This window comes from Acanthochromis polyacanthus, chromosome 12 (assembly GCF_021347895.1).
Source record: "Acanthochromis polyacanthus isolate Apoly-LR-REF ecotype Palm Island chromosome 12, KAUST_Apoly_ChrSc, whole genome shotgun sequence".
Taxonomy (NCBI): Eukaryota; Metazoa; Chordata; class Actinopteri; family Pomacentridae; genus Acanthochromis; species Acanthochromis polyacanthus.
In genome coordinates this window covers 16,967,666-16,995,636 of record NC_067124.1, presented here as the reverse complement: position 1 = coordinate 16,995,636, position 27,971 = coordinate 16,967,666, and the positions used below count along the sequence as shown (strand labels likewise).

Here is a 27,971-nt window from a genome sequence, read left to right as displayed (position 1 = left end):
CACATCAGAGTCAATATCATGAGATATTTCCGGGTGGCCAAAGAGCATCTTAGAACTACAAAACCAAAAATGATTTGTGATTTTCAAGTGAATTATTTTATTTATGCCATTTTCTCAATAGTCTGTGCCGTATCAGGTTCTGTATCATGTATAGCATTTAAAGTGCAACATGTAACAAGCAATACTTCATATTTTCATTTCTCAGGTGCAACATTTCCCTTTGAAATACAACACTGCCAATGTAATGTGTAATACTTAATTATCATGTCATTATTCACATGCGATATTTTACTGTCACGTGTGTTTACATATCATTTATTATCTCATTCTTACTTCATACTGTTCTATTTTAGCCTTTATTTACAATATTTCAATAACAAAACATACTTATCTTATTGCTTTTCTACTTTTATTCATTGCATTTTTTATGTCATTTTGTTTTTTCTGAGTGCCATCTGCCACAAGAATTTCCTTCAGGATTAATAAAGTTTGTCCTATCTGATCTTATTGCCACTTTCTTATTACACACTATATGATGGGATGTTAGCACACGTCACTGCTAAGATACTGAATTGATTTATGTGAGTATTGACTGTCACACTGTACAACTGCAGTATTCTATATATAGTGTAGTACAAATGGTACAGTAGTTCACAGTCACTATGGATTTTAATGCATTTTTTTACTGTAAACTTTTCCCTACGTCCAGTGTTCAGACTAAGTTGATGAAGGTCAGTTTATCCGTGTTTTAGTTCATCCAGTAAAGAGCTGATTGTACAGTCAGTGATGAATCTAGCCTGCAGCCAGCAGAAGTTTCCTGCTGGGAGGTGAGGAGGAACCAGAGGTCTGAGTAATTGCATTGTTCACTCATTCGTTTACCGTCCGTCTGTCAGTTCAACTGCTCAGACCATTTTCTGTTTGCTGTATGTTCATGAGTGGTACAGGAAATTATTTTATGTACAATCATGAGCTTTTAGGAGCAGCTGTCTTCTCATGAGACGCAACTCAGAGCAGCTATACGTTTGTTTCAGCTCTGATTTCAGCCTGAGATGGTTGCATTACGTTAGATCTCAGGGGTCAAAGTTATGACGCCCCCTTAATGCTGCACAGAACATTGTTTCAGCATTGACACTGGGAAGTGTAATGTGAAGTAAATGAATTCAAACAAATCAGCTACAAAAAGAAAACTTGCAGAAGTCTGACTCATAGAAAAGTTTACGCTGACTTATGGGTTCTTGAATGTATGAAAATAGTTTTTATTAACTTTGTTTACAAGACATTGCATTTGTTGCTATGCAGGATAAGGAAAGACATTTGAAAACTGAAGATTTGGCCGCAAATGTCAGCTAGTAGTGTATTTATATCAGCAGCACAAAGCTCAGTATGTGTGTAAAGCCTGATCTGAATGCCACCAAAAACAAACTGTCTTCAGTGTCTTGCAGATGCAAATCTCTACAATCATTCTAGAATAATTAACTGTTTCCAAATAGTTATTCAAGTTGTCTGACGTCTGTATCAATCTGTATTACAATGCTTAATGCAGAGAAACTAAACAGTACAATGTCAATTGGTTTAAATATTTTACAGTGCTAGTTTTTTTTTTTTTATGTATACTTGTGATAATACATAGAGACAAGGGTACATATATGTGTGGAAGATATACAGCAATGACAGGCTTCAAAGTTAAATACAGACCAAAAGAAAAAAAGATATGAAGCTTGTGTTTAGTCTTTAGCAGACTCTGACAGACATTCAGGCCCTGCAGCTCCTCAACAGAAGCCAAACCATCAGACAGAAAAAGCCAGTGAGAAGCCTTTATGGAGCTGGAGGGGTTTCAGTTATTAGCAGAAGAATGTGTTTATCTGAGAGTTTCTACTACAGAACAGTGCTTCTACATTAGAGCCCTGGGCTGAATAATACAGACTGATAAAATACAACTACAGTACGTTCTCCCATGTCCCTTCACACCACTTTCATTTTTCATGTTCACATACATAGTAGAGATAAAAACATTGCCTCCAGTTCATTCAGATAAATTGACATCCAGCAGATTCAACAAAGCAGCTTCCAGCAGAAAAACAGAACCTACAAAGGCTGCAGGAGTCATTGGCTCATGTGTTGGAACAGCGAGCAGAAGCTAATCTTCATTTGCACTTGATTCATCTCCACTTTAATATAGATTTCACATTAAAAGAATCAATACAAGGAGATAGAAGCGGTAACAGTCAGCTGTTTTAATGGAGGCTGGCAGCTTCATCTGTAACATGCTGCAGCAAGAACCCACAAAAAAAAGGTTGTTCATGATGAAGAATCTCATAAAATGGAAAATAAGTCATTAAATGAAAAATGCAGCCGTAAACCTGAGCAGTTTCTGGCTGTTTTTTTTTTTTTTTTTTTTTTGCTCCTCTCACATTTTTACTCAATACTGGCTCATTTTTTATTTAAAATACCATAAATCATGAAAAGAGAAAAAAATAAACTTGAATTTCTTTGATTTTTTTAATTTATAAAATCTGGGGGGGGGAAAAAAAAAAAAAAAAAAAAAACTAAAATCAAGATGTCCAACATTTTTGCCCTCAGTTGTTATCAACACTGGAAAAAATGGTTCTACATGCTACAGATATTTTACTAGTTACATTTTCATTTACTAGATTTTTCTCCTCTCTGCTCTCTGGAAACACTGCCTGTAGTTCAGTACAATAGTACCTGATTTTTTTGTCATGTGATTGTGTATCACCGTGGAGTCAGACGTGGCTTCTAAGTTGAGCTGAGAAGCACAGAATTTTTAGTGTTCTCTAGAATGGAGTTACTGCAAATAGTTCATTTTTGCAGATTTTTAAAAATAAAAACGTAAAATTGAAACGATTTTCATGAAATATCACAATTTTAAGTTTAGATAAAGGATAAAAAAAAAATCTAACGATTTCCTGAGCTTTTACAGTTTCTACCTCTTATAGATTGTGTAATTCTGTAATTCTTTTTTTGGAAAAATAACAGGCCTTTCAAATCCCCCATAAACATTATTTAATTAAGAGAAGATTAATCAGCAAAAACTGGCTCCTGTTACATCACTGTTAATACATCTGCTGAATTATCTGCTGGAAGCTGCACAAAACAAGCTAATAAAATCAACATGTGAGGCTCTGGGAATCTGGGTTGAGCATGTTCTATTGTAATACACTGACTGAATGATGAAAATAATCCTGCAAAGACCTAAAATTAAAACCGATTCATTGCTTGTGCCGAGATAAAAACCATCAGATTCGATTGGATTTGAACAGTGGTAAGTGGGGGAGGAAGGGGGAGAGATGGAGGTAATCTGATGTAAAGAAGAGGAGGATGAGGGTGAGAAAGGTGAATGAACAGCTTAAAGGAAGGAGAGCAGAGTGAAGGTGATCTGTGGCTGATTGGACGTTTACTGCAGCGGGAGGAAACAGTGGAAACAGGATGAGACATGCAGGAGATACGGATTTAAAAGGAGGGTCAGTTCTCCATGAAGCAGGTGTTTAATCTCTGCTGGTCGACACACAGATTTATACCAGATGAGGAGCAGCTAAACAAACCTGAACCTGTAGCTGGAAACATGGCGTCATGTGAAGCCGTTTAAATGTTCTTTATGGCCTCCAGTAAAACGATAAATCTGTTTTCAAGCAAACAATCAATCAGCTTAACCGTCCCCGAGGCATCTTATCGACTGGAAAGCACACAGCTGTTTGAAAGGTTCCTGGACCTGCTACAAGACATGATGCTATTATGGGATGTCATGGAGGGGACACCGAGTGCTGCTTTTTCCTATCAGGAGGCCTCATAGGTCTGGACTCCTTAGATCGTAGTTTCTGTCTCCTCACAGCTGTGTGTTATTCTGTGAATCTGTGTGTGTGGTCAGACTGGAGGGTGTTTTATGGCATTTTTAATTACTGGTGTTTAAAGCTCAAACACACAAAGGTCACTTAATTACATTTTGTGTTTCACTGAATCACTATAAGACACTTAAACCTCTGAAGCCCAAAACCAGGCAGAGGATTTGAATTACAAGCTTTTTTTTTTTCAAGAAAACACAAAAATCAGATCATTCATCGAAGTCAGAAACTGTAAAAATAGAAAGAAACATCACATTTCCAGCTTTCTACTGTGTGTTTATGTCATGAAAAATAAATCTAATTGTATCCTAAAGTTGTAATATTTCATCCAAAGTGTGTTATCCTACACATCTCATTTAAACATTCACTGAAAATCAAAACAAACAAAAAAATGACCAAAATCACATCATTTATCAGAGCCAGACACTGTAAAAACTAAAATATTCAACAGATTCTCAACTTTCAGATGTTTCTCAAATTCATCATTTGTAATGAACTGTTCTGTATGGAAAATTAGTCAGATCTAAGCTTGTCTTGATGATTTCATTCAAATCATTTTTTATATTTGTGTGATTTTAATTTAAAAAAAGATAGTTGCAAAGACACGGTTCTTGGCACAACCGAGAAGCCACTAGTGATGCTGCTGCGATCAAAAGTCACATGACAAAAATTCTGAGACTTTTCAGGTGAGCTGCAGGTTAATGTTTGTACAGAACAGAGTGGACACACATATGCAAGATAAATAAATAAAATAATGAATGAAGACATAAAGAAATATCATAAACGCATTCATACATAATCAAATGTTAAAACAGCACAAAAGCCATATTGGAGTTCTTTCTACTTCTAGTCACGTTTGTGTTGTTTCCATAGAGGTGCAGAATTTTATAAAAAATTTGCCCAAAGCGAATAAAAATTCAACACAATCAAAAAACACACAGAAACAGGGTTAATAAAGTGTGTTAACAGCCTTGACTGAAAAGCCCATATGCTTTAAGATCCAGCTACTAAATAGGTGATAGTCATTCCAACAGCTGTTTAAAGACACAGAACGAACTTAATGACAGTAGTGATAGTTGTGTAACTGTTGCTGCTGGAAGTGAACATCTGCTGGTGTTTATGTGGCAGCGGTGGTGGTGATGCTGCTGAAGACGATGACAGATATTTTACTGCTGGTGACAGAGCTAACAGCTGCCATCTGTGCTCCGCTGTACTTAAATAAAAAGGGTGGTCAACCAGCTGTAATTACATTATAACCAGGTACACACAGCTAAATCCCTTCTTTGGAAAACACACAGCTTCACAGGAAGAGCTGAAGACAGCGCTGAGCTGGAAAATATCTACAAAGAGGTGAAAACTGCTGCTAATCAGTGACATGAACGTCAGTAACTAAACCCGTCTGTCATGTTTCAGCAAAGCAATTTTTGGTTAATGTAGATTAAAAGGATTACAGCTGCTCTAATTAGCATTTATACATTAAAGATTGAGGAAATAATTATGTAATTAAAGAAGTCACTTGGGACAATTATTTCTGGACTCTACTGTGTCCTTTAGCTTTTTAGCAGAGTGTTGCAGCTCATTGATTGATTTTATGGCCCCGAACAGTTTGGATTCAGCCTCACTGCTCTTAAATCCACTGCAGGGCTTATTGTGGCTCAGAATGAGCCTTTAGGGAGTAAGTACACATGACAGTAAAGTCAATGAGTCTGTGTTATCTTATTCTACAGAAATCTGTGCAGCTGATACTATTGACAAGATAATGAACATAGTGGAGCTTTTAGCACATAGTTTTCTCATAAATTGTGAGAACAGAATTGAGAAGAAAAGAGAGTTTTCTCACAAGTTCAACGTGCCAATACAACAACGTAGTTTTTAGATCTTGTTGCCTTAACCCTCAGTGCAAGTTTAAAGAATTAACCAGGACAATTACCAAATTTGCTTCTGCAAAATATTCCAAGTGGTCTTTAATTCTCTGCTTCAATTTCCACAAGTAGCTTTTGTTTATATTTTTATTAATAGCAGCGTTACCATCGGTGTCCCACAGGGATTCGTGCTGGTACCACTTCTGTTTATTACACATCTGATTCTCACTGAAAATATTTTCTACCACTACTAAATACACTTCCATGGTGATGACACCTAACTTTACATCTCCACAAAAACCAGCTTTAACTAGAAAGCCGTGTTGTAAAGGTTTGTTTTTACCTTGGCAGGGATTCGTGCCGTCAGGAGGTATCCTCGGTGAGACGCCAGAGCCTTAAAGAGAGAACATGGAGGATAACAAGTGTAAATATACAGTGAGCAGCTGTAAACATACACTGTGGACAACAAGAACAAGGAAATGACAAAGAGCACTGAGAGCTGCTCTGCTGACTCATCAGGATGAAAAGACATGAAGCATTTCTGTCAGAATGGAAACAGACAAACATCCCTGCTTTTCCTGAGCTGCTGGTGTTTTCCAGCACAAACTTGAGGTCAGTGAGTTTCTCTTGACGTCTTGTTCGTGTTGCTTCTGCTGCTGAGGAAACTCTTAATCACGGCACACAGAGAAAAGCCTATGCTCAAGGAGGCATAACTGGAAAGCAGAAACTTGACATTCCTATCCAGACATTGTAGCGTCATGTGGTTGGTTTACTTAGATAAGCTGCCATACATAGAGGAGTTGTATAACTCACATGACTCGAACACATGAACGTGTTAATTAGGAATGTACCAAACACGATCCTATGATCAGAATCAGAGCAGATCACTGTGATTCATAAACAATAGGTGCTGACACAAAATTAAACCCGATTTTTAAATATTACATTCAGACAAGTTGCATAACACAACCTCAGATTCTGTGAGATCACTGTCGTAGTTTATCTCAGGCAGATTTCACAGCTGCACAGGCCTCAGAAGACGTTCTCATGGTGCGCTCTTATTGAGATCAAGACTGAGGTGAATGAAAGCAGTTTTTACCTGATTGGTATCAGCAGGAAGACGAGCAGTTTATTTAATCATGTCTTGTATGTCGCTGAGATTTTGGAGCACAATTCATAATTATCACAGCTTGGTTTAACACCAGTGTGCTGGCTGAAGGTCATTAAGCGTCAGAGAAGACTTCGTCATGGTGAACTCTTACGAGCTGAACTCACACAAAGTTCGCTGCTTACCCAGAAACTGTTTCTTAAGATCAGTAATGATACGAAAAGTTCCACTGTGCAAGTTGACAGGATTATTTCCTGAGGTTAGTTGTGTGAAACCCTAGAACTCGTTTTTGTCTTCCAGCATATAAAAAAAAAAACACCTTATACGTACTCACTACCACTCAAAAGTTTGTTGTCACTTAAAAATGTCCTTATTTTTGAAAGAAAAGCCTTTTTTCAATGAAGATAATATTAAAGCAACCAGAAATAAAGTCAAGGCATTGCTATTGTGGTAACTGACTATTCTAGCTGGAAACGGCTGATTTTTAATGGAATATCTCCATAGGGGTACAGAGGAACATTTCCAGCAACCATCACCCCTTTGTTCTAATGCTACATTGTGTTAGCTAATGGTGTTAAAAGGCTAGTTGATGATTAGAAAATCCTTGTGCAGTTATGTTAGCACATGAATAAAGGTGTGAGTTTTCATGGAAAACATGAAATTGTCTGGGTGACACTTTTGAATGGCAGTGTACATGTTAAGGTACAAAAACCAGATCTTTACCAGAGGGGATCTTTCAGATGCCACCAAATAATCCGGAGAAGTAGAAGAACAAAGGTCAGCACGATGAAAAGGTTCGACCTTTAAACATACAAACAGATCTAATGCAAAGTGATATTTTAAAGATGAAGGCATGTGAAATGACACTGGATGTTCTGCTGTCAAAAAATATCACACCGACACACCAAAGGCTGACCTTTAAGCCGTTAGAGGGAAGCTTCCACCTCTTTCAAAGTAAAACACTCAGCAAAAGCACACATCAGGAAGAGATTCAGCTAGTAATAATTAGCCAGCTATTTTCTTTATTAACTGTTAAATCGATATATGTTTAAATTTTCTGAAAATATGGAAACTGGCCTCTGCAGCTGAGTCTCCAGTTTGCTGGAGATCTTTGCTCTTTATCCCAGAGATGAAGAACATAATTTGAGCCATTTTCTGCACAACATTTCAGTTTGATAAAAGTATATTGCTGTGGAAAGATTTTGTGATAAGTAGACTTTGTGATAAGCCATCCCCGATATTTTTTCTTTCTTCCATGCGACATTTAGAAAACTGGAATGTCCCAAAAAGTGCTGCAACAGTAAACTGATCTGATAACTTAATAGTCGGTTTGAGTCATTTTTCAGGAATAAAAATCCAACTTGTGTGACTCCAGCTTCTAAAATCTGTATATATTCTTTTTATTTTCCCCTTCTATGACGGTAAATTGAAAATCTTTGGGTTGCCCAACACTGATCTACATTTTTCAACATTTTCTAATCTAATAATCAAGAAAATAATCAACAAAACAATCAGCACCATAAATAATTAACTGCAGATCTACTCTCAACACCTTCAGACCCCAGAAAAAAACACCTTGGACCTGCTGGGTTTTAAGTGCTCAGTCAGAAACAGTTAGGAGGGAGCATAAAAAAAAAAAATCACAAAACTGCAGAAAATAAAATAACAGAGTACAAAGGAAAGAAGAGGAGAGTGAAAGAACAGTATTTAAAAAAAAGCCCCTGATAAACAGACCCTGACTTGAAGGTCAGACTAAGAGGTGAAGAGAGAACACAAGAGAAAACAGGATTAGGAAGGGTCTCTGAGCTGTCACAGTGCTTGTAAAGACGTGAAAACAAAAACAGTGGGATGAGAGACGGTAGAGAGGACGACAGAGTTTCCTTCAGTGCTGCAGTTTGTGGTTTGATGTGATTCAGACAGACATGAAGCCTGTTTGGCCAAAGATAACCTCCTCTAAAGTCACCAAAGACTCACTGACCCTCCAGCTCTCGGTGTCTCAGTCTCATGCCATGTCTATACGGTAAATTAGGGGAAACTAACAGCAGAGTAGTTTCCTATTTAGGGATCATTTTGCTTAATTACAACAAAATCAGTTTATAGTTGACAGTTTGGGTAATAATTTCACAGTTTCTATTTGTTTGGCCATGCTGGGGGCTGATTACTACTGATGTCAAATTATTATTTAATATTAAGATTACGACTAGATCTGTAAATTCCTCAATAATAAATCACTGGAAAAGCTTCTTAACCTCTTAATAGCTAGCAGGTTGTTGGCAATTAGTATTTTTAAAAACCTCATTCTGTACAAAATAAATTTACTTTACAGTGGACTGGATACACTTCACGGCTAGCAGCCCATAATAGGATAAATGCTGAAAACTTTAAATTAACAACATTAAACATGAATAAATGAAAGTATTTCCACAAAGTTTTGTGTAAAACTTTTCTTTTTCGTCTTTACTGCTAATGTATGTCTGTTTCAGATATCAGCCATCGGTCTCTTTAATTGTAATAATCGACCCTGACAAAAGGAAGAAGAGATGCCAGCTGACCACTGAGGATTCATCTTCTCTGCCCTGTCTTAGAGGACAGAGCTTTAAATCATTCAGTACTTAGATAATCAATTTAATTAATACATGAAAGCAGTCAGATACCTAAAGGACGAAGGGATGTTTCTACTACCATTCGCTGCCAAATGAATTCTGTTTGTACAGTTTTACATAATTCACAGCTTCTTGGATTCTCCTTCAGTTTTACATGCTCCTCCTCCTTGATGCCTGACCGCCCCTCTGCTCGCTCCATCTGCCCCTCTGAGTGGACAAAACACCCCCTGACCCGCCGTTCTCCCTCTGAACTCCCCCTCCACCTCTGCTCTCTGTCTTAAGTGGATTTAAGCCCTGAGCCGGTGGTTTCACAGCGACCAGCACTGCGCCTTCAGCCCGGCTCAGCCAACCAGATGGCAGCAGCACTGGAGCAGAGAGAGCATCTGCTGTTCCACTCTCTCTCTCACTGTAACACACAAATGGCAACACAACGGACACAAGCTCTGGAGCTCCATTCGCCTACTTGGCCTGCAGTACATGTGCACACACACACGCACAGTTTTCATTTTACTGTAAAAATCTGACGCTGATTTCTTGGGCAGAATATCATCATTTCTGCACCGTGACAGAAAGGTCTCAAACCCATTAAAAGGTCAGTAATGAATGCAAAGATCAGCAAAGTGTGCAAGTGTGCAATGTGTGTGTGTGTGTGTGTGTGTGTGTGTGTGTGTGTGTGTGTGTGTGTGTGTGTGTGTGTGTGTGTGCGCGTCTGTGTATGCCAACAACCCATTCACATTATCATCTTCTTTTTTTTCTACAAAACTGTCAACAGCCCTCCACCTCCCTCCCCAGTTTCTCTACATGTGCCAAGCCACATGTGCACACTCGCACACAATTTAGGTTGCTATGGCAACAGCTAGCCCATCCTGCACACATGCATTTGCAAACACACACACACACACTGATAGATTCTTGCACATGGAAGCAGCACACTGCAGCGCTGAGAATGTCAATGAGTTCTCAGCCCTTCAACAACGTCCACGCTGGACTACAGTTAGTGGATCTCTGTAGGAACCGGAGCAGACAGAGCAGCGTTTCATCTGCGCTCTTTCAGCTGTGGCAGCACTCAACCACAGGAAATCTACTCCCACCAAAAAACGCTTTTATTCATCCATCACGTCTTGGGGTGCATTCATGCTCTATTATATCCATCTATCCCATAATTCATAGCAATGTCCCCCCTTGAAATCTGGGCCCAGGCAAATGCTTCCCATTTTTCATCACACTGAGGTACATGAGATCTGGCTGGAAATATGTTAGTTAGAAAACAACAACACGTGCAGTGCTCCTGAATGTCGATAGTCGATTAGCTTAGCTTAGCACAAAGAGAAGAAACAGGGGGAAACTGCTAGCCCAACATTGGTTTGTTCACTCTACAGAACCGACAAGTTCTGGATTTATGGTAGTTTGTGTTCCAATATCGGCAGCTTTACCTTAAGCTAAGCTTAAATTGCCATTAAACACTAGACATGTAATTGTCTGTTTACATGATTTAAGCTGTTCTGATTGTAATTTCAATGAGTTGGGAATTTGCAGTTGAAAAAAAAACAAGCAACATGTACAAAACAGAGACTCAGAAATTCAGAGATTAACCCTTTAAACCCAAAGCAGCGTGGGGTCTTCTTTTGCTCCCGTTACATTTTTCCTACTGTAAGCTAAAGTCCTGCTGCTCTGTGGAAACAGAACAACATGAAGAAGGAGAGAGAACTCAGAAATGTATTTTGTGATGTATTATGACACAGTTACAAAGCCATCAATCATAAAAGACAAAGAAATCGATTTGCTTTAAGTCATTTTACAAAAAAAAAACAAAACAACAACCTGGAATTAACATTTTTCCAAGCGCTAACAAGTGCTACAAATAATACAACTATAAACTATAGATATTTTACATAGCTGCATCATTAATGGCTTAGAAGTTGTGCAGCGAAGAAAATCATTTTTAGTCTTTTAGATAATCTTGTTAGTGCAGATTTTTGGCATTTATTTTTATAGAGTTATGTAAAGTAATATTATCTTGAAGAAATATCACAATTTTAACATTCAACCATCAGTGTAAAACCAAAAAAATACCAAGTTTACTACCACAGAAGAAAACAGAAAAGCAGCAGCATTTCACACTTTAGAAGTTAAATCCAGTAAATTTGTTGTATTCTGGTTGAAAACTCATTCATAATGTTTTTGGCAGTAGAGAAAAAAAAAGCATTGTTTTAGCAAGGAAGGGTTTGAAGCTGCGCGGTGGAAAACCACAGTAATACTCCTGCGCTCCCTCCACTGCTGACACAGACTCTTTATTGCATAACTAATGTGAGAATGCCCTTCATGTGCATGTGTCTATGTGTAACGTTAATGAGTCATGATGTGCTGGCTGCAAACTGTAAACGCTGCAAAGTAGAAGTGAGTATTTTTAGGGCTGTGCAGAATAAAAAGAGAGAACTCAGACAGAGATGGGCCACTGAGTCGACACCAATGGAATGACTTAATAGATACTAAGTGCTGTTTTGCTGATAAAGAGCCAAGATTTAAATCCAATCAGATCTTTAGTGAAGTGCAGAGTTTAAAAGCTGTTTCATCTCTGTCACATCCACTGCAGCTGGATGACTCCTCTTAGCTTTTACCCTGAAATCAATCAGCCTCTCTGGGTCTGATACAGAGAGTTTCTCTCCTCCTTTCCCATCGTTTTTCTTCGATCTAATCTCTAAATGCCCTCATGCTTCTGTATTTGTAATAGGAGGCTGCAAATGGAAAAAAAGCACCATGATCCCACTTCTTGAATGGATTGTTTGTGAGGTTTCCATGATAGACTTTACACTGTGGAACGCGTGACTGTTGAGTAATCAAACCATCACTACGCAGAAAAATCCAATAAAATGCTCGCATTTTTTTGTTCCCTGGATTCTCTCTCGCTCTGCCCTCCTTATCTCTGATTCCACTGCCTCATAAAGGCATGGAAAGTACACAAAAAGAAGAATCATCATCACTGTGTTCAGTATTTTCCTCGTGTCCTTTCTGCTGTGCTTTCTTTGCATATACAATAAATCTGTGTGTGTTGCATAAGTGTTGAATGTGTAAATGATTTCAAGACAATAGAAAAGAGGAAACCGAGACACATGCACCTCCTCTGCATTTTACATTCAGAATAATTGGGGCTGATGTAACTCAGTGAAAGAGGAGCGAGACTCTCCAGGATGCTAATCACCAAGCTAGCATCCAGCAGCGGTTAATCAGGCAGAAACACTGTACAGTTTCAGCTGCAAGGTGGACGTTTTCACATGTAGCACTTTATTTTTATGCTGATTGGGTCAGGTTGGGATTCTGTTGACTGCCAGGGTCAATGTGTCAGTACCCGAGTGGATCTAAATGGATCTCGGTGTTCAGCATCAGCTCCAGTCATGTAGTTTGTCATTATCATACCAGAAAGTATTTTAGGAAATCATTAGCCTATAAAAATGCCTATTAAAGGGCAATTATTTGAGGGAATTTTGTTTCCCAGATATTAAAGGTCCCTTATTGTCTCAGTAAGTTAATTAAAGTGTCACATGACCCCAGAATGTGTCTTAATTTTTCACCACAAAGACGCTTCATTTCACCAGGACTGAATAAAACAGGCTGTTGCAGTTTCCGTAGCTGACATAAACCTAAATGAAAGTTTCTCACTGAACAACCACTTTACATGGAAATATCATCAAATTATCAGCAGAGTCTCTGTTTTTAACTCATGTTGCTGGCAACACTGCAGTTAGAAAATCAGTAGTTTAGCAGGACAGAGCTGCAGCTTGGAAACGGCTATATGCTGGTTAGCATGTGGTCTTAATGGGCTACATTACAGTCAGTGTTTCATACTCAGCAGTCTGACATCAGAAACGGGGAAATACGTGAATGAAATTAACTTTTTTTGTGAGTTCAGCTCTGTTAAGATGCAGCTTATATGAGCACAGAGAGCAGGAGAGAAGCTAACAGATGGAAACACTGGCTGAGCTGGTGAAATAATAACACAGTAGCCCACCCACTCCTGGTTTATTGGCCTTAAATCGCTCTTAAAATGTCCAGTGTTTCCATAGGGTATACAATCAAAGCTAATGGTAGGATTGGCCACATTAGCTACACAACGTCCTAACCGTAAGGATTCCCTGTTATGAGGACACTACCATGAGACATAACAGTAATTCACTTGGTCTTCAGTTCCTCGGATGCTGGGAGTGCATGAAGACTCTCGTGTTCACTCTTGCAGCCAATAGCAGAACATTTGAGTGCTTTAGGAGTGACAGTGAGCATCTTCAGCTTGTATTTTACACCTTGAATGTTATCAAAACATACAAAAATAATAAAAATAGATTCTCACCATATAGGATTTTTAAACTGGTTTGAAAATAATATTTTCTGTCGGCATTCCAGATTAGTTTATTTTTCACACAGAACAGAAAAATAAATAATAATAAAAACTATTTCTTGAATCTGCTGCTATGAAGTCACATTGATTGTTTATGTTAACACTCTAAAGCTTCTCTTTTCTACCAGGGCAGTTTGTTAAGTGACAGTGCATCATGCTTTTGTCAGTGTTTGCTGTTGTCTTTTCATTAGTCTGCAGAGGTTGTCTTAAACAAGTCTAATTATCTCATATCTGTGTCTGTCTGCCTCTCTTTCTTTATTGCTTTTTATAAAATTTAGATATACTTGTTGGTAAGGTTTCCCATTTCTAGATCTGTCCCAGCTAGGTTGAGCATTTTGGACCTGTTAAGATCTTACAGTAAGCCACTTATTAAGCTAATATAGTTCCCTATATGCATACATTAGTACTGCATGCGTGTCTTTTTGGCAGATATCACAACGACTGACATCAGTTAGTTTAACCCCAGTGATAAGGTAATAAGTTTAAACTAATCTCTAACATAAACTCAGTCATCAAAGCTGTCAAAAAGTCTTAAAGTCGGCAGTGAGCATATAATTCAAACCAGGTTAATCGCTTCAGCTGCAGAGGAAACACACTCCTTGGTTTCCCTGCAGGGGGAATTGACTTCAAGGCCAAAGACAACCACTTAAAGAGTGGGAGTACTGAAAAACGAGACCAACTCAGGAGAGCTCACCATGCTGAGGATTTACTCTGAGGCTGAGTTGAACCTAAACTGGCTCCAGGAAAGAGCCCCTTAACCAAAATCATTCGTTTTACAACACATCGATTCCCCAGCGGGAAGACAAGCTGCTGACAGTGCAGCTGAGGTCCTGTGATGTCTGTGGACTCTCACTGCGCCAAAACCACGATGTGAGCATGCAGTACTGGTTCATGGAGCAGCACGATTCAGAGACACAACAGCTGACGTGAGCTTCTTTTTGTCAACACTGAAATCAGACGAGGAACAAATAACAACTGTCTTCTACAAAAGCTCAAAAAGAGAAGACATCCCCACACCTCGAAGTATTTATAGGCTCGTTTATGGGAACAATACAAAACACACAACCGCTTAATAATGCACTTTTTGTCTGGATCCAAGCTACAAATCCCAAAGTCAGGACAGTTCCACTTTTTGGAAATTCTGGATAAAAGCATCGCCTGCAATGCGCGTCTTTCCCTCACTGAAGCAGCAGCCAAGCAGAGCGCTCAGAGAGAGAGACATCAATTTCCTCTTTATCACTGCCACGCTCATCATTATGTGTTTTACTGCTGGAGAGGCGAGCGCGCCGAGGAACAAAGGCGACTGACAGCGGTACTTCCTGAACACATCTGATTGGCTGCTCTCATCAGACCACAGCTGCGGAGAGCTGAGGCATCAATAAACCTGGTGTCTGATCACATCACATTTCACGCTTTATTTTCATTTTATTTTGTCGTTAGTGCTGCTGCTGCCGGTTTTGTCATTAGTGAGGATACAAACTGTCCCCATATATGCACAATGTGCTGAATAATAAATGAGAAAAACGTAGAAATTAAAATATATGGGAGTACTAAAGAGGCAATAAAAAATCCATGTAGCAGCTGACAATTTGTCTTCAGATTAAAAACAAAAACCTCTTCATTGAGTAGGGGAGCAAATACAATGTCTGCATGTTGCCTGTGAGCTCTGAATGTTAAGTCAACCTAAACGTGTCTGAGTAAGCAAGGATTAAATGATTGTGCATTCAGATTAGGATTATACATTCCAGGTTCCAGATATCAGGCTTTCTAAACTGGACCCTGGTGGGAGAAAAATGGGGGTTTCCAAGCTTTGTTTAGCTTACAGAGATAAGGAAGAATCACAAGGGTTCATTCATTCATCAGCATGCCAGCCAGACACAATGGGGAGGCGGTGTGTGTTACTGTGTGTGTGTTCAGCTCCATGATGGTGAGCCAAGGTTTTTTGGTAAATAGGATATCGCTGCAGATCATAGGGATAAAAGAGGAGGCAGAGAGACACAAACGGGGAGGAGGAGAGCATAATTTTTTTTACCACTAAAGCAACTGAATGTGGAAAAGCTCTTTAAAGTGGAGAGCAGAGTTCTGTTGAAGAGAGAGACGACAGAGAGACAAAGGCAGAGCGCTGAGGGAGGAGCAGGGATGGAGGTGGTGTCGTGGGCTGGTATCGGCCTGGTTTCCCTCTGGAGAGGCTCGATAACATCAGTTACAACAACAAAAACACAATCAGTGCTGAGCTCTCCGACATGACATTTAGTGTTGCCCTGGACTCCAGCAGAGGTCCTCTTAAGATTAGCTTTATGCTATCAAAGCTAAAATGATGAAAAGAAGATGTACATGATGCAAGATTAATACTGAGTTTCCTTTTAGGAACCCTGATGGGACATCAGGAAATTTAGAGGGAAGAGAACAGCAAAAATGGTAATGAATCCCTTATAAATTAATCATGTTTGATAGGGGGTAAAAAGGATAATTTTAGGAGAAAAATACATTTCATCCAGATTAAGTGAGCACAGCTTGGGGCATATTCAAGTATTGTAACAACTACCAAGAGGACTTCAGATAGTTTAACACGTACATGTTTATATTTCATTAATTTCTGTCCACCAAGACTATAGCAAGCTGCTCGTTACATGGAAACAGGGACACAACCAGTTACACACAGTCCAATGGTAATACATTTGTTGTCAAGCTTACATGTTCTTCTTGTTTCCAGATTTTGTGCGAAGTTAATCGTCTGCTCGTTGCACTTTTTTATTCAACGGACAGATGAGAACTATTGATCTCTGAGAGTCATCAAAAGAATTGCACAGAATGAATGATTAAAAGCTATTGAAATAAAATATTGTTTTAAAAAAGCAAGCAGACTGCACTGTGTGGGTTTAGCTAGTACCATGACAAAGTCTTCTGTGACAGTTAATGACATCCAGCAAGTGCGCATGTGTTAAAAACAAGCTGGGAAAACAGCATTTAGTGCAGCTGATTTAGAATCCATATTATGCGTCTGTGGTTTTACATAAAAGACAATATTAGTGTTCAGTGTACTTAAGTTTTAAATACAGCTCATCTGATGAATTCCATAATGATAATGCAGCATTTAGAATAGAATACATTTACTATCATTGTACATACACCCCCTGTCAAAAGTTTTGAGACGGGTTCTCATTCAAATGAATGAGAACCCGTCTCAAAACTGTTGACAGGGGGTGTATACAGAAAATTGTATGCTGTAGGGCTGGCCAAAAAATAAAATCTCGATTTTTTTAGTCATCTTGGACGATTGCGATTTTAATCAATTTTTGTTGTTTCTTTGCGGTCTGTTTGCTTTGGCTAGTGCTAGCAATGCCACATTCCCGTAGCTGCGAGCACTCTTCCCATTCTTTAGGATGCCTCTGCCGGAGATGGTGAAAGAGGTTAGTTGTGCTGCTACTCTTCGTTTTTACAGTACTTTTGCAAACCTTGCACGACTGTAGTTTGCTCTGTGTCAGTCTTGTCAAAGCCGAACCACTTCCATATAATCTATGTAACATGAGGCCCTTTTCTCACGACCAACTCTTCGTTTGCTGTTCTGTCCGCCATGACGGGGGTGTGAGTGTTTTGGTGGAAGGAGATGAGGTGGAAGCAAACACCAGTGCACAAGTCATAAAAGGCAGAAGAAGAATCTGTATGTTATATATTTAAGCTTGCCTTGATTTTACGATTTGGCAAATTTTCAAATCCTCAGGTTTTAAAAACGTGAATTAATCGAATTAATTCGATTTATCGCCCAGCCCTAGTATGCTGTGATATTATCGACTAAGAAAATGTTAACATTTTTGACATCTGCCAGCAGACGACAACAAAGAGCCAGGCTTAGCCTTGAAATCAAAATGGCCTTCTTTAGGGTTGATACTCTAAAGAAGTTGTAGGGACGCCTACTACAAACGTTTGGAATCAATATATTTTTAGCAAAAGCATAAATCTTGGACTCAAAATTCAAAGTAACACAAATTCCTATACATATGTAAATAAAGCAATGTTTCAAGAAAAGGAACGGCCTGAACCTTTGTGCAAGAACTACCACTACAGAACCTCTTTCACTGACAGTTATACGGAAGAAAAAGTTCCTGCTCCTGGATAGTTACCTCAGAGTGGCCCAGAAAAATGCTGTGTGGGTATAAAATTCTCCATATAGGGAAACATAACAAACCCCACTGTTCTATTTTCTGTGTTCTAATAGAACTAGATTTGCATCCAGTAACTGTTACTTGTTGTTTTGTCGCACTTAAAGTCCACATTGTGCTCAAAACTGTTGGATCTTGGAAGCAAAAGGCTGAAAGTACAGAAAATAAAATCCAGTAAAATAAAACAACAGAGGATAGAGGAAGGTAGGGTAGACATGTGCAGAAGGCTGCGATAAAAACATTAATGCGACATCAACTGCAAGGACACCATAAAAAGCAGCCATGCATCAAACGCATAAAACAGCGCTGGTGGGGAATCAGCATCAGTCATTTAGCTGAGAAGTCACTGCTTGGGTGCAAATGTCTGACAGTCCTTGAAAGCCGAGACAAACTGCCAACATCAGACTCATGATTTCACTCTGTTCTGCTTCAGCCTCACGGTCTTATTTCAGTCACGTACAGGCAGAGAAAATAACAAAGAAGAGGCCAGTATGAAGGTTGTGTTAACTTTAGCTCACTGTGATCAGGCCTCATTGTTTAGTGGCTGTTTACTGTGTCACCATGCACAAATGTCATGATCATCCAATCAATGCTGACTGTTGCTGTGACCTACAAACCCCATTCAGTAACCAACGGAGCTGCATTGTAGCAGCAAACAGACAATGTGACCGAACAGGATTCACAAAGAACAGAATAGGCAGATTTTCTAAACTGATTTGGAAACAATAAAATGCTTAACAAGAACCTAATTTGGTCTGTTTCACCCCAAGGGTTTAAACCAGACACATCAAAGGTCAATATGTGAAATTACAGAAACCAAACCTATCAATCCAATGACCTAAAACAGGGTCAATTATATTACCAAGACCGTCTGAGTGACAATGACCCTGACCTATGAGGTAATGAAGATGAACGGTGGTGGGTGGGGCTTCTGTGGCTGAAAAATATCTCTCTGGGGAGGTTTTGTAGGACACTGAGGGCTATAAACAAGCTGTAACAACAGAATCACTATTCAGAACCATAATAAAACCCAGAAGCTCACAGATACTGAAATATGGCAGAAGAAACTGTAGGACAAAATTAAAACTTTCAACCTATAAACTTCTTCTGAAGAGGAGCCAATGTATCATTTTTCTTTCTCTTTCACACATACGCATAAACGATTAATCGATTTCAAATCAAAAACAATGCAGTTAGTTAATCGCCAAGTCTGTGACTCAGGATTTATGCAATGCAGCATCTCTGACCCAGAGTTTAAATGTCAACGGTTTTATAAATTCCTGCTTCCTCCTTCTCTGGTCATTCATTTAACCCTTAAAGCTCAAATCTGTATATCAAAGTTTAATATGTAGATTTTTTTCTCCTAAAAGTTCATTCCTTCCCACTTTAAAGATGGCTTAGCGAGAACTCTACGTCTTTGCTTTGTCTAGAATGTGTAGATTTAGCTCACCAACTCACCTATGACTTTATTCAAACACTGTAAAATGACTCTTCTCTACTTCTACGGACATGCCAATAAAAAAAAAAAACATGATTCCCAAGAGAGATTACTTTAAATGTATTACACAGTGTTTATTGAATTGAGGCTTGACTTTCAAACATTATTTTGCAAATCAAATTGCAACATATGCCAGAAATCACAATTACTTTCTCATTTTGCTGTTTTTGCATTTTGTTTTGTGTACAGATTATAATTTGTTTTAAATATATGTGACTACGCTGATATTTTTATATTTTGGACCTACAATAATCCTTAATCAATTCCACAGTGGGGAAGTTTTCATTGATACAGCAGCAAAAAGGACAATATTGCACAGATTTGTCCCCAAGTAGAAAAACAACAAGAAGGCACAGATTCTAATATTTGTAGAAAAAACAATGTTGTACAGAGTTTATAATTGTACAAAATATTCATAATTCACAGATATGAATGTGTTGATATTGCACCACAAAGAAGTAGTAGTGATAGTTTTTAAGTATACGGTCGAATGAGCAGAGCTTGTTGTAGAAACTGACAGCGGCTTAAGTTGTATTTATTTTTGAGAAAAAATCTGTTAATTATAGGAGAAGTTTTGAAGTAAATGTGCAGCAGAGTTATTGTGCAGCTACAGCAGAGACATTAGAGTTCAGTGTTGAGACCATGTTTGCTGGCTCTTGTTTGCACTTCGTAGCTGACAGACTTTGTGGGTCTTTGTCCACTGCACAACACCAGTCAGACCCACTGCACTAACCCACACTCTGAGAACTAACTGTGCACAATGACTCCTAATTAACCCGACTCATTCAGCTGAATCTGCTCCAGCACTTTACGGAAACTTAATCACTCACTAAGAGGTTGGAAAAAGAAGCAAAGTGTGGATGCGCAGTGAGTTAAAATTATCCTCTCTGACTAAACTGAACCACATTCTGGTTCTCAGTTGAATTGGTCTTTTTGTTCTTTCATCCAGTTTAAATGAATCAGCAGATAATGCACTGCTGTGTATGCTATGTTGAGAGGAAATGACGTAAAATGATCAGATTATGTCCAAGAGAGATTTTAAATATATTTACACTCAACAAAAATATAAACGCAACACTTTTGTTTTGGCTCCCATTTTTGATGAGATGAACTCAAAGAACTCCATTTCTCTCAAATATTGTTCACAAATCTGTCTAAATCTGTGATAGTGAGCACTTCTCCTTTGCTGAGATAATCCATCCCACCTCACAGGTGTGCCATATCAAGATGCTGATTAGACACCATGATTAGTGCACAGGTGTGCCTTAGACCGCCCACAATAAAAGGCCACTCTGAAAGGTGCAGTTTTGTTTTATTGGGGGTGGGGAGGTGGGGCTTCATTGGCTGTCCGAAGTTGCTGGATATTGGCAGGAACTGGTACACGCTGTCGTATACGCCGATCCAGAGCATCCCAAACATGCTCAATGGGTGACATGTCCGGTGAGTATGCTGGCCATGAAAGAACTGGGACGTTTTCAGCTTCCAACAATTGTGTACAGATCCTTGCAACATGGTGCCGTGCATTATCCTGCTGCAACATGAGGTGATGTTCTTGGATGTATGGCACAACAATGGGCCTCAGGATCTCGTCACGGTATCTCTGTGCATTCAAAATGCCATCAATAAAATGCACCTGTGTTCTTCGTCCATAACAGACGCCTGTCCATACCATAACCCCACCGCCACCACGGGCCACTCCATCCACAACATTGACATCAGAAAACCGCTCACCCACACACGCTGCCTGCCATCTGCCCTGAACAGTGTAAACCAAACAAAACGGTTTTAATAGAGCCCAAATATTTGGAGGCCAGAAACCACTATTCGGGCCAGCCCTCGTTGGATGTACTGCCAAATTCTCTGAAACGCCTTTGGAGACGGCTTATGGTAGAGAAATGAACATTTAATACACCAGCAACAGCTCTGGTTGACATTCCTGCTGTCAGCATGCCAATTGCACGCTCCCTCAAATCTTGCGACATCTGTGGCATTGTGCTGTGATAAAACTGCACCTTTCAGAGTGGCCTTTTATTGTGGCAGTCTAAGGCACACCTGTGCACTAATCATGGTGTCTAATCAGCATCTTGATATGGCACACCTGTGAGGTGGGATGGATTATCTCAGCAAAGGAGAAGTGCTCACTATCACAGATTTAGACAGATTTGTGAACAATATTTGAGAGAAATGGTGATATTGTGTATGTGGAAAAAGTTTTAGATCTTTGAGTTCATCTCATAAAAAATGGGAGCAAAAACAAAAGTGTAGTGTTTATATTTTTGTTGAGTGTAAATATCACATCTAAAAACCTAAGGTGAAAAATCAGGGTATATACAAGTGTTTGTATAAAAACAGTGACATAGCTTATTCTTAGTTGTATTAAGAACTATAAAGACACAGTAATGGCTTGAAGTGGTCCAAACTTGTAGTTTCAGTAAATAAATACAAGGTTAAAAGTTAAAAGTTATTAGGTTCGGAGGTGTAGATCTTTCCATATTTCTGCTGCTTTTATAAACTGTAAGGTGAATATCTTTGAATTTGGTATGATTACCAACAATGAAGCATTTTGGGCAGTACTGTCACATGAATCCTTATTTTTTCATATGAACCATGTTTTGTCTCCTGTTTTTAGTCCATATACCAGTTGTGAGCAAACCTGGACAGTTAAACTTGACCCTCCTCAGCACTACAGGCTCAATTACCTCTTCAAAATATAAAATTAATATAACTGGAAGAGACTCATCCGTTTGACCAAACACGAACCACTGAAGACAACACAATAGCAGATTATATAGTAACTGCAGTTTATACTCAGCAGGGACACTGTGACCTGTTTGACACGGTTTTTCTGCCTGGTTGGCTCTGAATGTCACCCTAATTATGTTAATAATCAGCACGGCATAATGACAGAAAACACAGAGGAGCTCAAAGCACAGTTAACTCTTTAATAGACACAACGATAATGTGCTTCCCAACATTATAACTATTTGAACTCAGGCTGAACCTTGAATTAAGGGACAAAGAACAGGACTTCTATGTTCATGTCTGCTCAACCAAGGAAAGGTTCAAAATGATTCCCAACTTTAGGAATGTTAGAAAAACTAAAAGTTGCTCTATTGAGGCAGTAAAAGGTCCCCGTGAGGTCCCTGTGGTTTCTGTCAGACTCTGCTTTAACCACAAATCCAAAAATAAAAAGAACAAAGAATGTCTCTGCATCATGAGTCATGAAGTTGCCTCAAACTAAGAAAGAGAAGAGAGAAGCTAAGTCTTTGCTCTGGTGCACCTAAACTTGAGAAACATAAATGTGGGCCATGTGACACTGCATGACAATTAGTTGTATTCACCCTTTGCATAGTGTATACGCCCATTTTTCAATGGTCTATCTTTGCTTGTTGTGACTTTAAGGTGTAGCCAAACTTATATGACACTCATTTTACCAGCCAACACTAGCCTTTTATAGATGTACTGGTACCAGTATGTACCATATGTAGTCCAGTATATATCCATATTTTAACACAGACAGGTAATTTATAAATGAACAGACTCCATTGTTTACAAAGCTCTCCTGCAGCACATGTAGCTGAGCTGATGGTGGTGCAGAGTCAAGTGATGTCTTCACAATAAAAGCTAAGTAGTTCCTGAAATATGTTTCTGGTCCTCTCTGTTGTTGAGGTAACCAGCCATCAACAGTCCATTAGTATTTGTAGATAACACTGTATTGACTGTAGAAATGTCCCGATCCAATATGTGTCACTTGATTTTATATATGTGTCGAGCATGAGTCCCAGTAGAAACCATCCATCCATCCATCCATTCTCTATACACCGCTTTATCCTCACTAGGGTCGCGGGGGGTGCTGGAGCCTATCCCAGCTGACTTGGGCGAAGGCAGGGGACACCCTGGACAGGTCGCCAGTCTGTCGCAGGGCTACATATACAGACAAACAATCACACTCACATTCACACCTACGGGCAATTTAGAGTAACCAATTAACCTCAGCATATTTTTGGACTGTGGGAGGAAGCCGGGGTACCCGGAGAAAACCCACACATGCACAGGGAGAACATGCAAACTCCATGCAGAAAGATCCCAGGCTCAGGCCGGGACTCGAACCAGGGATCTTCTTGCTGCAAGGCGAAAGTGCTACGCCACAGTGCAGCCCCCAGTGGAAACTAGTTTCCTAGATATTATACACACCAAATATTGTACATTAACTGTAGTACCTGTTTGTGCCACAAGATGGAGTCTCAATGTGTCTGAGCATTGTAGGGATTTACGTGGTAGATGGGAACCATGACAAAGTTCTGTGGTGCTTAATGACATCCAATAAGTCCATGTAGTAAAACAAGCTAGGACAATAGCATTTAGTACAGCTGCATTCACAGTCTATATCGTGTCTGTGGCTTTATATAAATCGCAATATTAGCACTGGACAAATGATGAATGTAGTAAAACTGTAAATACAGTATATCTGAATTATTTCCGCAGTAACAATACTGCATTTACCAGGCTTAGGCTTGTGTTGACTGACAGCTAAATTAGGGTTCGACCAAAAAGGCTTTTTTTCAGTGTCAATACTGACATCTATTACTAATAATCAGGGACATAATAATCTATATTTGTAACTGATATATTAGCCGTAAAAACATAAATCTTGGTTTCAAAATCTAAAATAACACAAGCTCTGACACAAAACTTTGTTGAAATATGACATTTGACAACGGTTTAACAAAAAGAGAACTTTTAAACATTAATCCATAAGTGTTGATCGGCTGCTATTCATGATGTGAAACCAATCAGATGGTGCAGTGGGCTTGACATAGCTTTAGGCAGAGAGACATGGCTGCATCAGAGCTAATGTAGTGCATTTTCACTAAACCAATAATCGGTCACAGCTTCAAAAACCCCGTATGTGTCAGGCTCTACCTATTGGAGCACAACATTCCTACAAATCAAAATCTACAAATGTAAAAATGTAATATTAAATCTGGAGCACCTTCATCAACAATCAATATGAAATCTACTCATCCTGTGAATACAGAGAGATACACAACCAGAGCACCTAAAACGAATGGCAAGGGAATATTAGCAACTATTTTTAGAAGCTTGCTGTATAGAGTAGACCCACTACCTTAATACTTATAGTCTATTATCAAAGGGTGGATCGCTGCTCGGTGGCCTTCAGGAAAAAGGTCTCAGCTCCAGTATGGAGAGATGCTGGAGGACTTTGGTTCCCAGGGGGGGAACAATCCAGGTAATCATCTGGGAGCAGAGAACTGGGTCACCTCCATTTTCTCACTGCTGCTAATTACAGACCTCTAAGATAAAGAAAAGGGAGGACGGAGTGGAAGGACGAGCTGATTCCATACTGTGTTGTTTATTCTTTATGTGAGAGTTTAACTGTATGCTATACTTTCTGATTCCCCTCTCTCCTTCCCCGGGGAGTGTTTGATGGACTGATGTTATTATCTCCACCTCCTTCATCCTCCGTCTTCAAAGCAGGCAGACGGCTGTATTCATCAGGCTTTAGTGTGCTTAAGAGACGCCTCGGGCACTGGAGAGCTGAAGAGGAAACCCTGTTTGACAGACGAGCAAATTGAAGATAACCTCCCTCCTCCCATCATCATCTGTGTACTTTACAGTGTAGATGCTGTGTACTCTCTGTAGTAAATCAGGCTCTCTGAAGCTCAGTCTTAAAGAAAAACATCTCAACTGGACTGTAAGTGTCAGTGGGAGATAAATTTTAGATGATTCATGCTTAGAAAAAGAAGGCTGGCAAACTACAGCTCATAATAATGGTACAACAGATGCTCGTTGTTCATTATGTCTTGATTTAAAATATCTTACATACATCTATGTGTTCCACTGCTGTATTTTTTCCATTTAGAATTTGTCGTTTTGTTTAATAATGTGTATATTTTTGCAGAGACACTGCACAATTTAAAGTAATTGCACCAGAGTTAGCTAGCAGCTAATTAGCATGTGTCGTTCCTGAGTAAGTACAGAAAGAGAACAACGGCAAACAAAACGAAATTGAAAGTCCATCAGTCTGAGATAAGAAATAAAATCATCAAAAACAATAAATAAAAGTTCACACTGGTGGCGACAGTTTTGTGCTTACTTCAGCCAAATCACTTCCTGGATGTTTAATGTTTGTGGGGATGAATTAGACTATTTCACTTTCTCACTTTTAACAGAGAAAGCAGATTGACCCAAAACTTTTTGCAGGTAAAATCCAACTGCTGGTTTTGATGGAACATCCCCAAAGTTGAGAAGAGAAGCTGTGATTGGTTGGAACAGTCACCTCTAATGTAAATACAGTTCAATATCATGAAGAAGTTAGTAGAACTAGTCAATCACTTTTTGTCTCCTCCTGTTAGTCACAGTCTTCTAGGTTAGTACACTCGTCAAACATGCAGATTTTAACTGGAACACAGATTGCTCTGATTCTGATATTAACACTCTACTGCATTTCATTTCCTGCATAACAGAATCTTTGTGATGTGCATTTATTCTCAATTCTGCTTTCAAACTACAAGTAGTTTTGTTTTTCTGTTAATGTGAGAATTCAAACTTAGTCAACTTTGTTCTGATGTCAGATATCCTCTATCTACATATACAACATTAAAACCAGCTGTTTAATGTCATGTAGGTCACCTTGATGCCACAGAAGTGCTGAGGTGGAGACTCCATGGATCAGGTTCATTCTGGCTCATATAGCAGGATGTGGGGAGTTCAGAGGCTCTTGGTTGTGTTCCTCAAGCCAGTCCTTTGAACAGTTTTGTGGATTGTAGGGAAAGAATCTACTGTCGAGTTGGTGCTATGTGTTAAAGTGACGTCCACATGAATGGAGGTTTTAATGTTGCAGCTGTAAATAGACAAAGCCTGGTGTCCAAATTTCCAACAAAAAATTGAAATCTGATCCATGGCCCCACCGACTACCATGACTTAAAGCATGTCCTGCTAACGTCCTGCCTGATCGTCCAACAGGATCAGAGGTCATGAAGAGTCGAGGCCTCTATGGATCGGAGCCATTGTAGCAGAACAAGGTCACCTACACAGTATTAGACAGGTGACTTTAATGTTATGGCAGATTGGTATATACTAGCAATATTTAATTAGAAATTCATTGTTTGCCAGAGCTTTAAGAAGTTTCCATGAGCACATCAGCAGAGAATCCACCTCACAGATCCTCCATGTATCATCTTAATTACTCTGGAACTGGGAGACAGAATGTTTCAAATCTGATGTTTCTTCCCAATAGATTGAGCACCAAAAATAAAGCTTAGGTTCATTGGTTAAACTCTCAGTGACTCGTGTAACACTCATAAACTCATGTATGCAGTCAGTTGAGGTTCCCCTTCAACATTTTGCTGCATCCTGTTCGCTCACTTCTCAGAAACAACTGGAAAAACTAATTTCATTAAACCATTGGCTCTGATCTCAACAGTCTGTAAATATTTTAATCAGATCCTGCAACACTCGCAGGTTACAGACATGTTTGTTTTCTCTAGGAGCCACTTCCTCCATAATCTGCTCTAGAACTCTGCTTCTCTACAGAACAACAAACAGCTGTTTATTTGTTCAGCTCAGTCGAGCAGAGCACTGACGAACAAAAAAAGAACCAAACTCCTGCTCTGCGTCTGGATGGAATACCAGAACCACTCCAGTGGAATTCCCAGTACTGACTCCCACTTCTTCACATTGTTTAGTGTTTGTGTCTCTACTATGGTCTCAGTGTCCAGATCCCACAGTGTCACATTGTTGTTAGAGCCACAGCAAGCCAGCCTCAAACCAAACACCACAATGGGCCAGATCTGGCAGCAAGAGAAAAACTGTTGGGTTTTCCCAGATTATTCACTTCTTTCACAAAACTGTGAGGATTCAAAGAAAATGGAGAGCTGGACTATATGTCGAACTAAGTATATAAACAAAACAAAAACTGAATAGTGTCAATAGTAGATTCCAAGAAAGAAAGAAAGTTAATCTTAGAGGTCTCCTTTATATGTTTAACCAACTTGATCTGAAAAGTTGATCTGATCTGTGTATAAAAGGCTGTTCAGGAAAAAACAGGTTTCTCAGAAGAAGCCGAACACATTAAGAAAAAGATCCTGGTAGAAAAATAGCAAAAAAGTTTCTCATTTTTAGAGTAAGATAGAAAGCTGAAAAACGTTCTCGTCACAACAGTCCATAAAGGAAAGTAGCTGTACATCTTCCAGGCCTATTATCCTTCAGGTATCACCCTGGCAGCTTCATTTTCCAGCAGCACTGATGTGTCTGCAGGTAATTACAATGTCACCTAAACTGGAAAGTGCCGTTTTCTCCCTTCAGCAGGTAGATCAGTTAGCGAGTAGAAGATGTGAAAGAGAAGCTCATCATTTCTGTCTCTCACCTCTTTGCTCTGTCCTTAGATGACTTCTATGTTATCTCAGGTCCTGATAATGAACTCAGTAGTTGTCCTAATACGTGACAGTCTTACTGCTGTCAAGGTTT

The 27,971-nt window shown here is 39.2% G+C and overlaps 1 protein-coding gene across 5 annotated transcripts in view; it reads right to left on the bottom strand.

The window, feature by feature from the left end:
- Positions 1-27,971, bottom strand: part of LOC110964688 (F-actin-uncapping protein LRRC16A) — a 94,858-nt gene that overhangs the window by 58,524 nt on the left and 8,363 nt on the right. For all 5 annotated transcript variants that reach the window (XM_022213482.2, XM_022213483.2, XM_022213485.2 and 2 more), the window contains exon 3: positions 6,066-6,116. In XM_022213482.2, the coding sequence (XP_022069174.2) occupies positions 6,066-6,116 (51 nt within the window). The remainder of the gene's footprint in view (positions 1-6,065; positions 6,117-27,971) is intronic.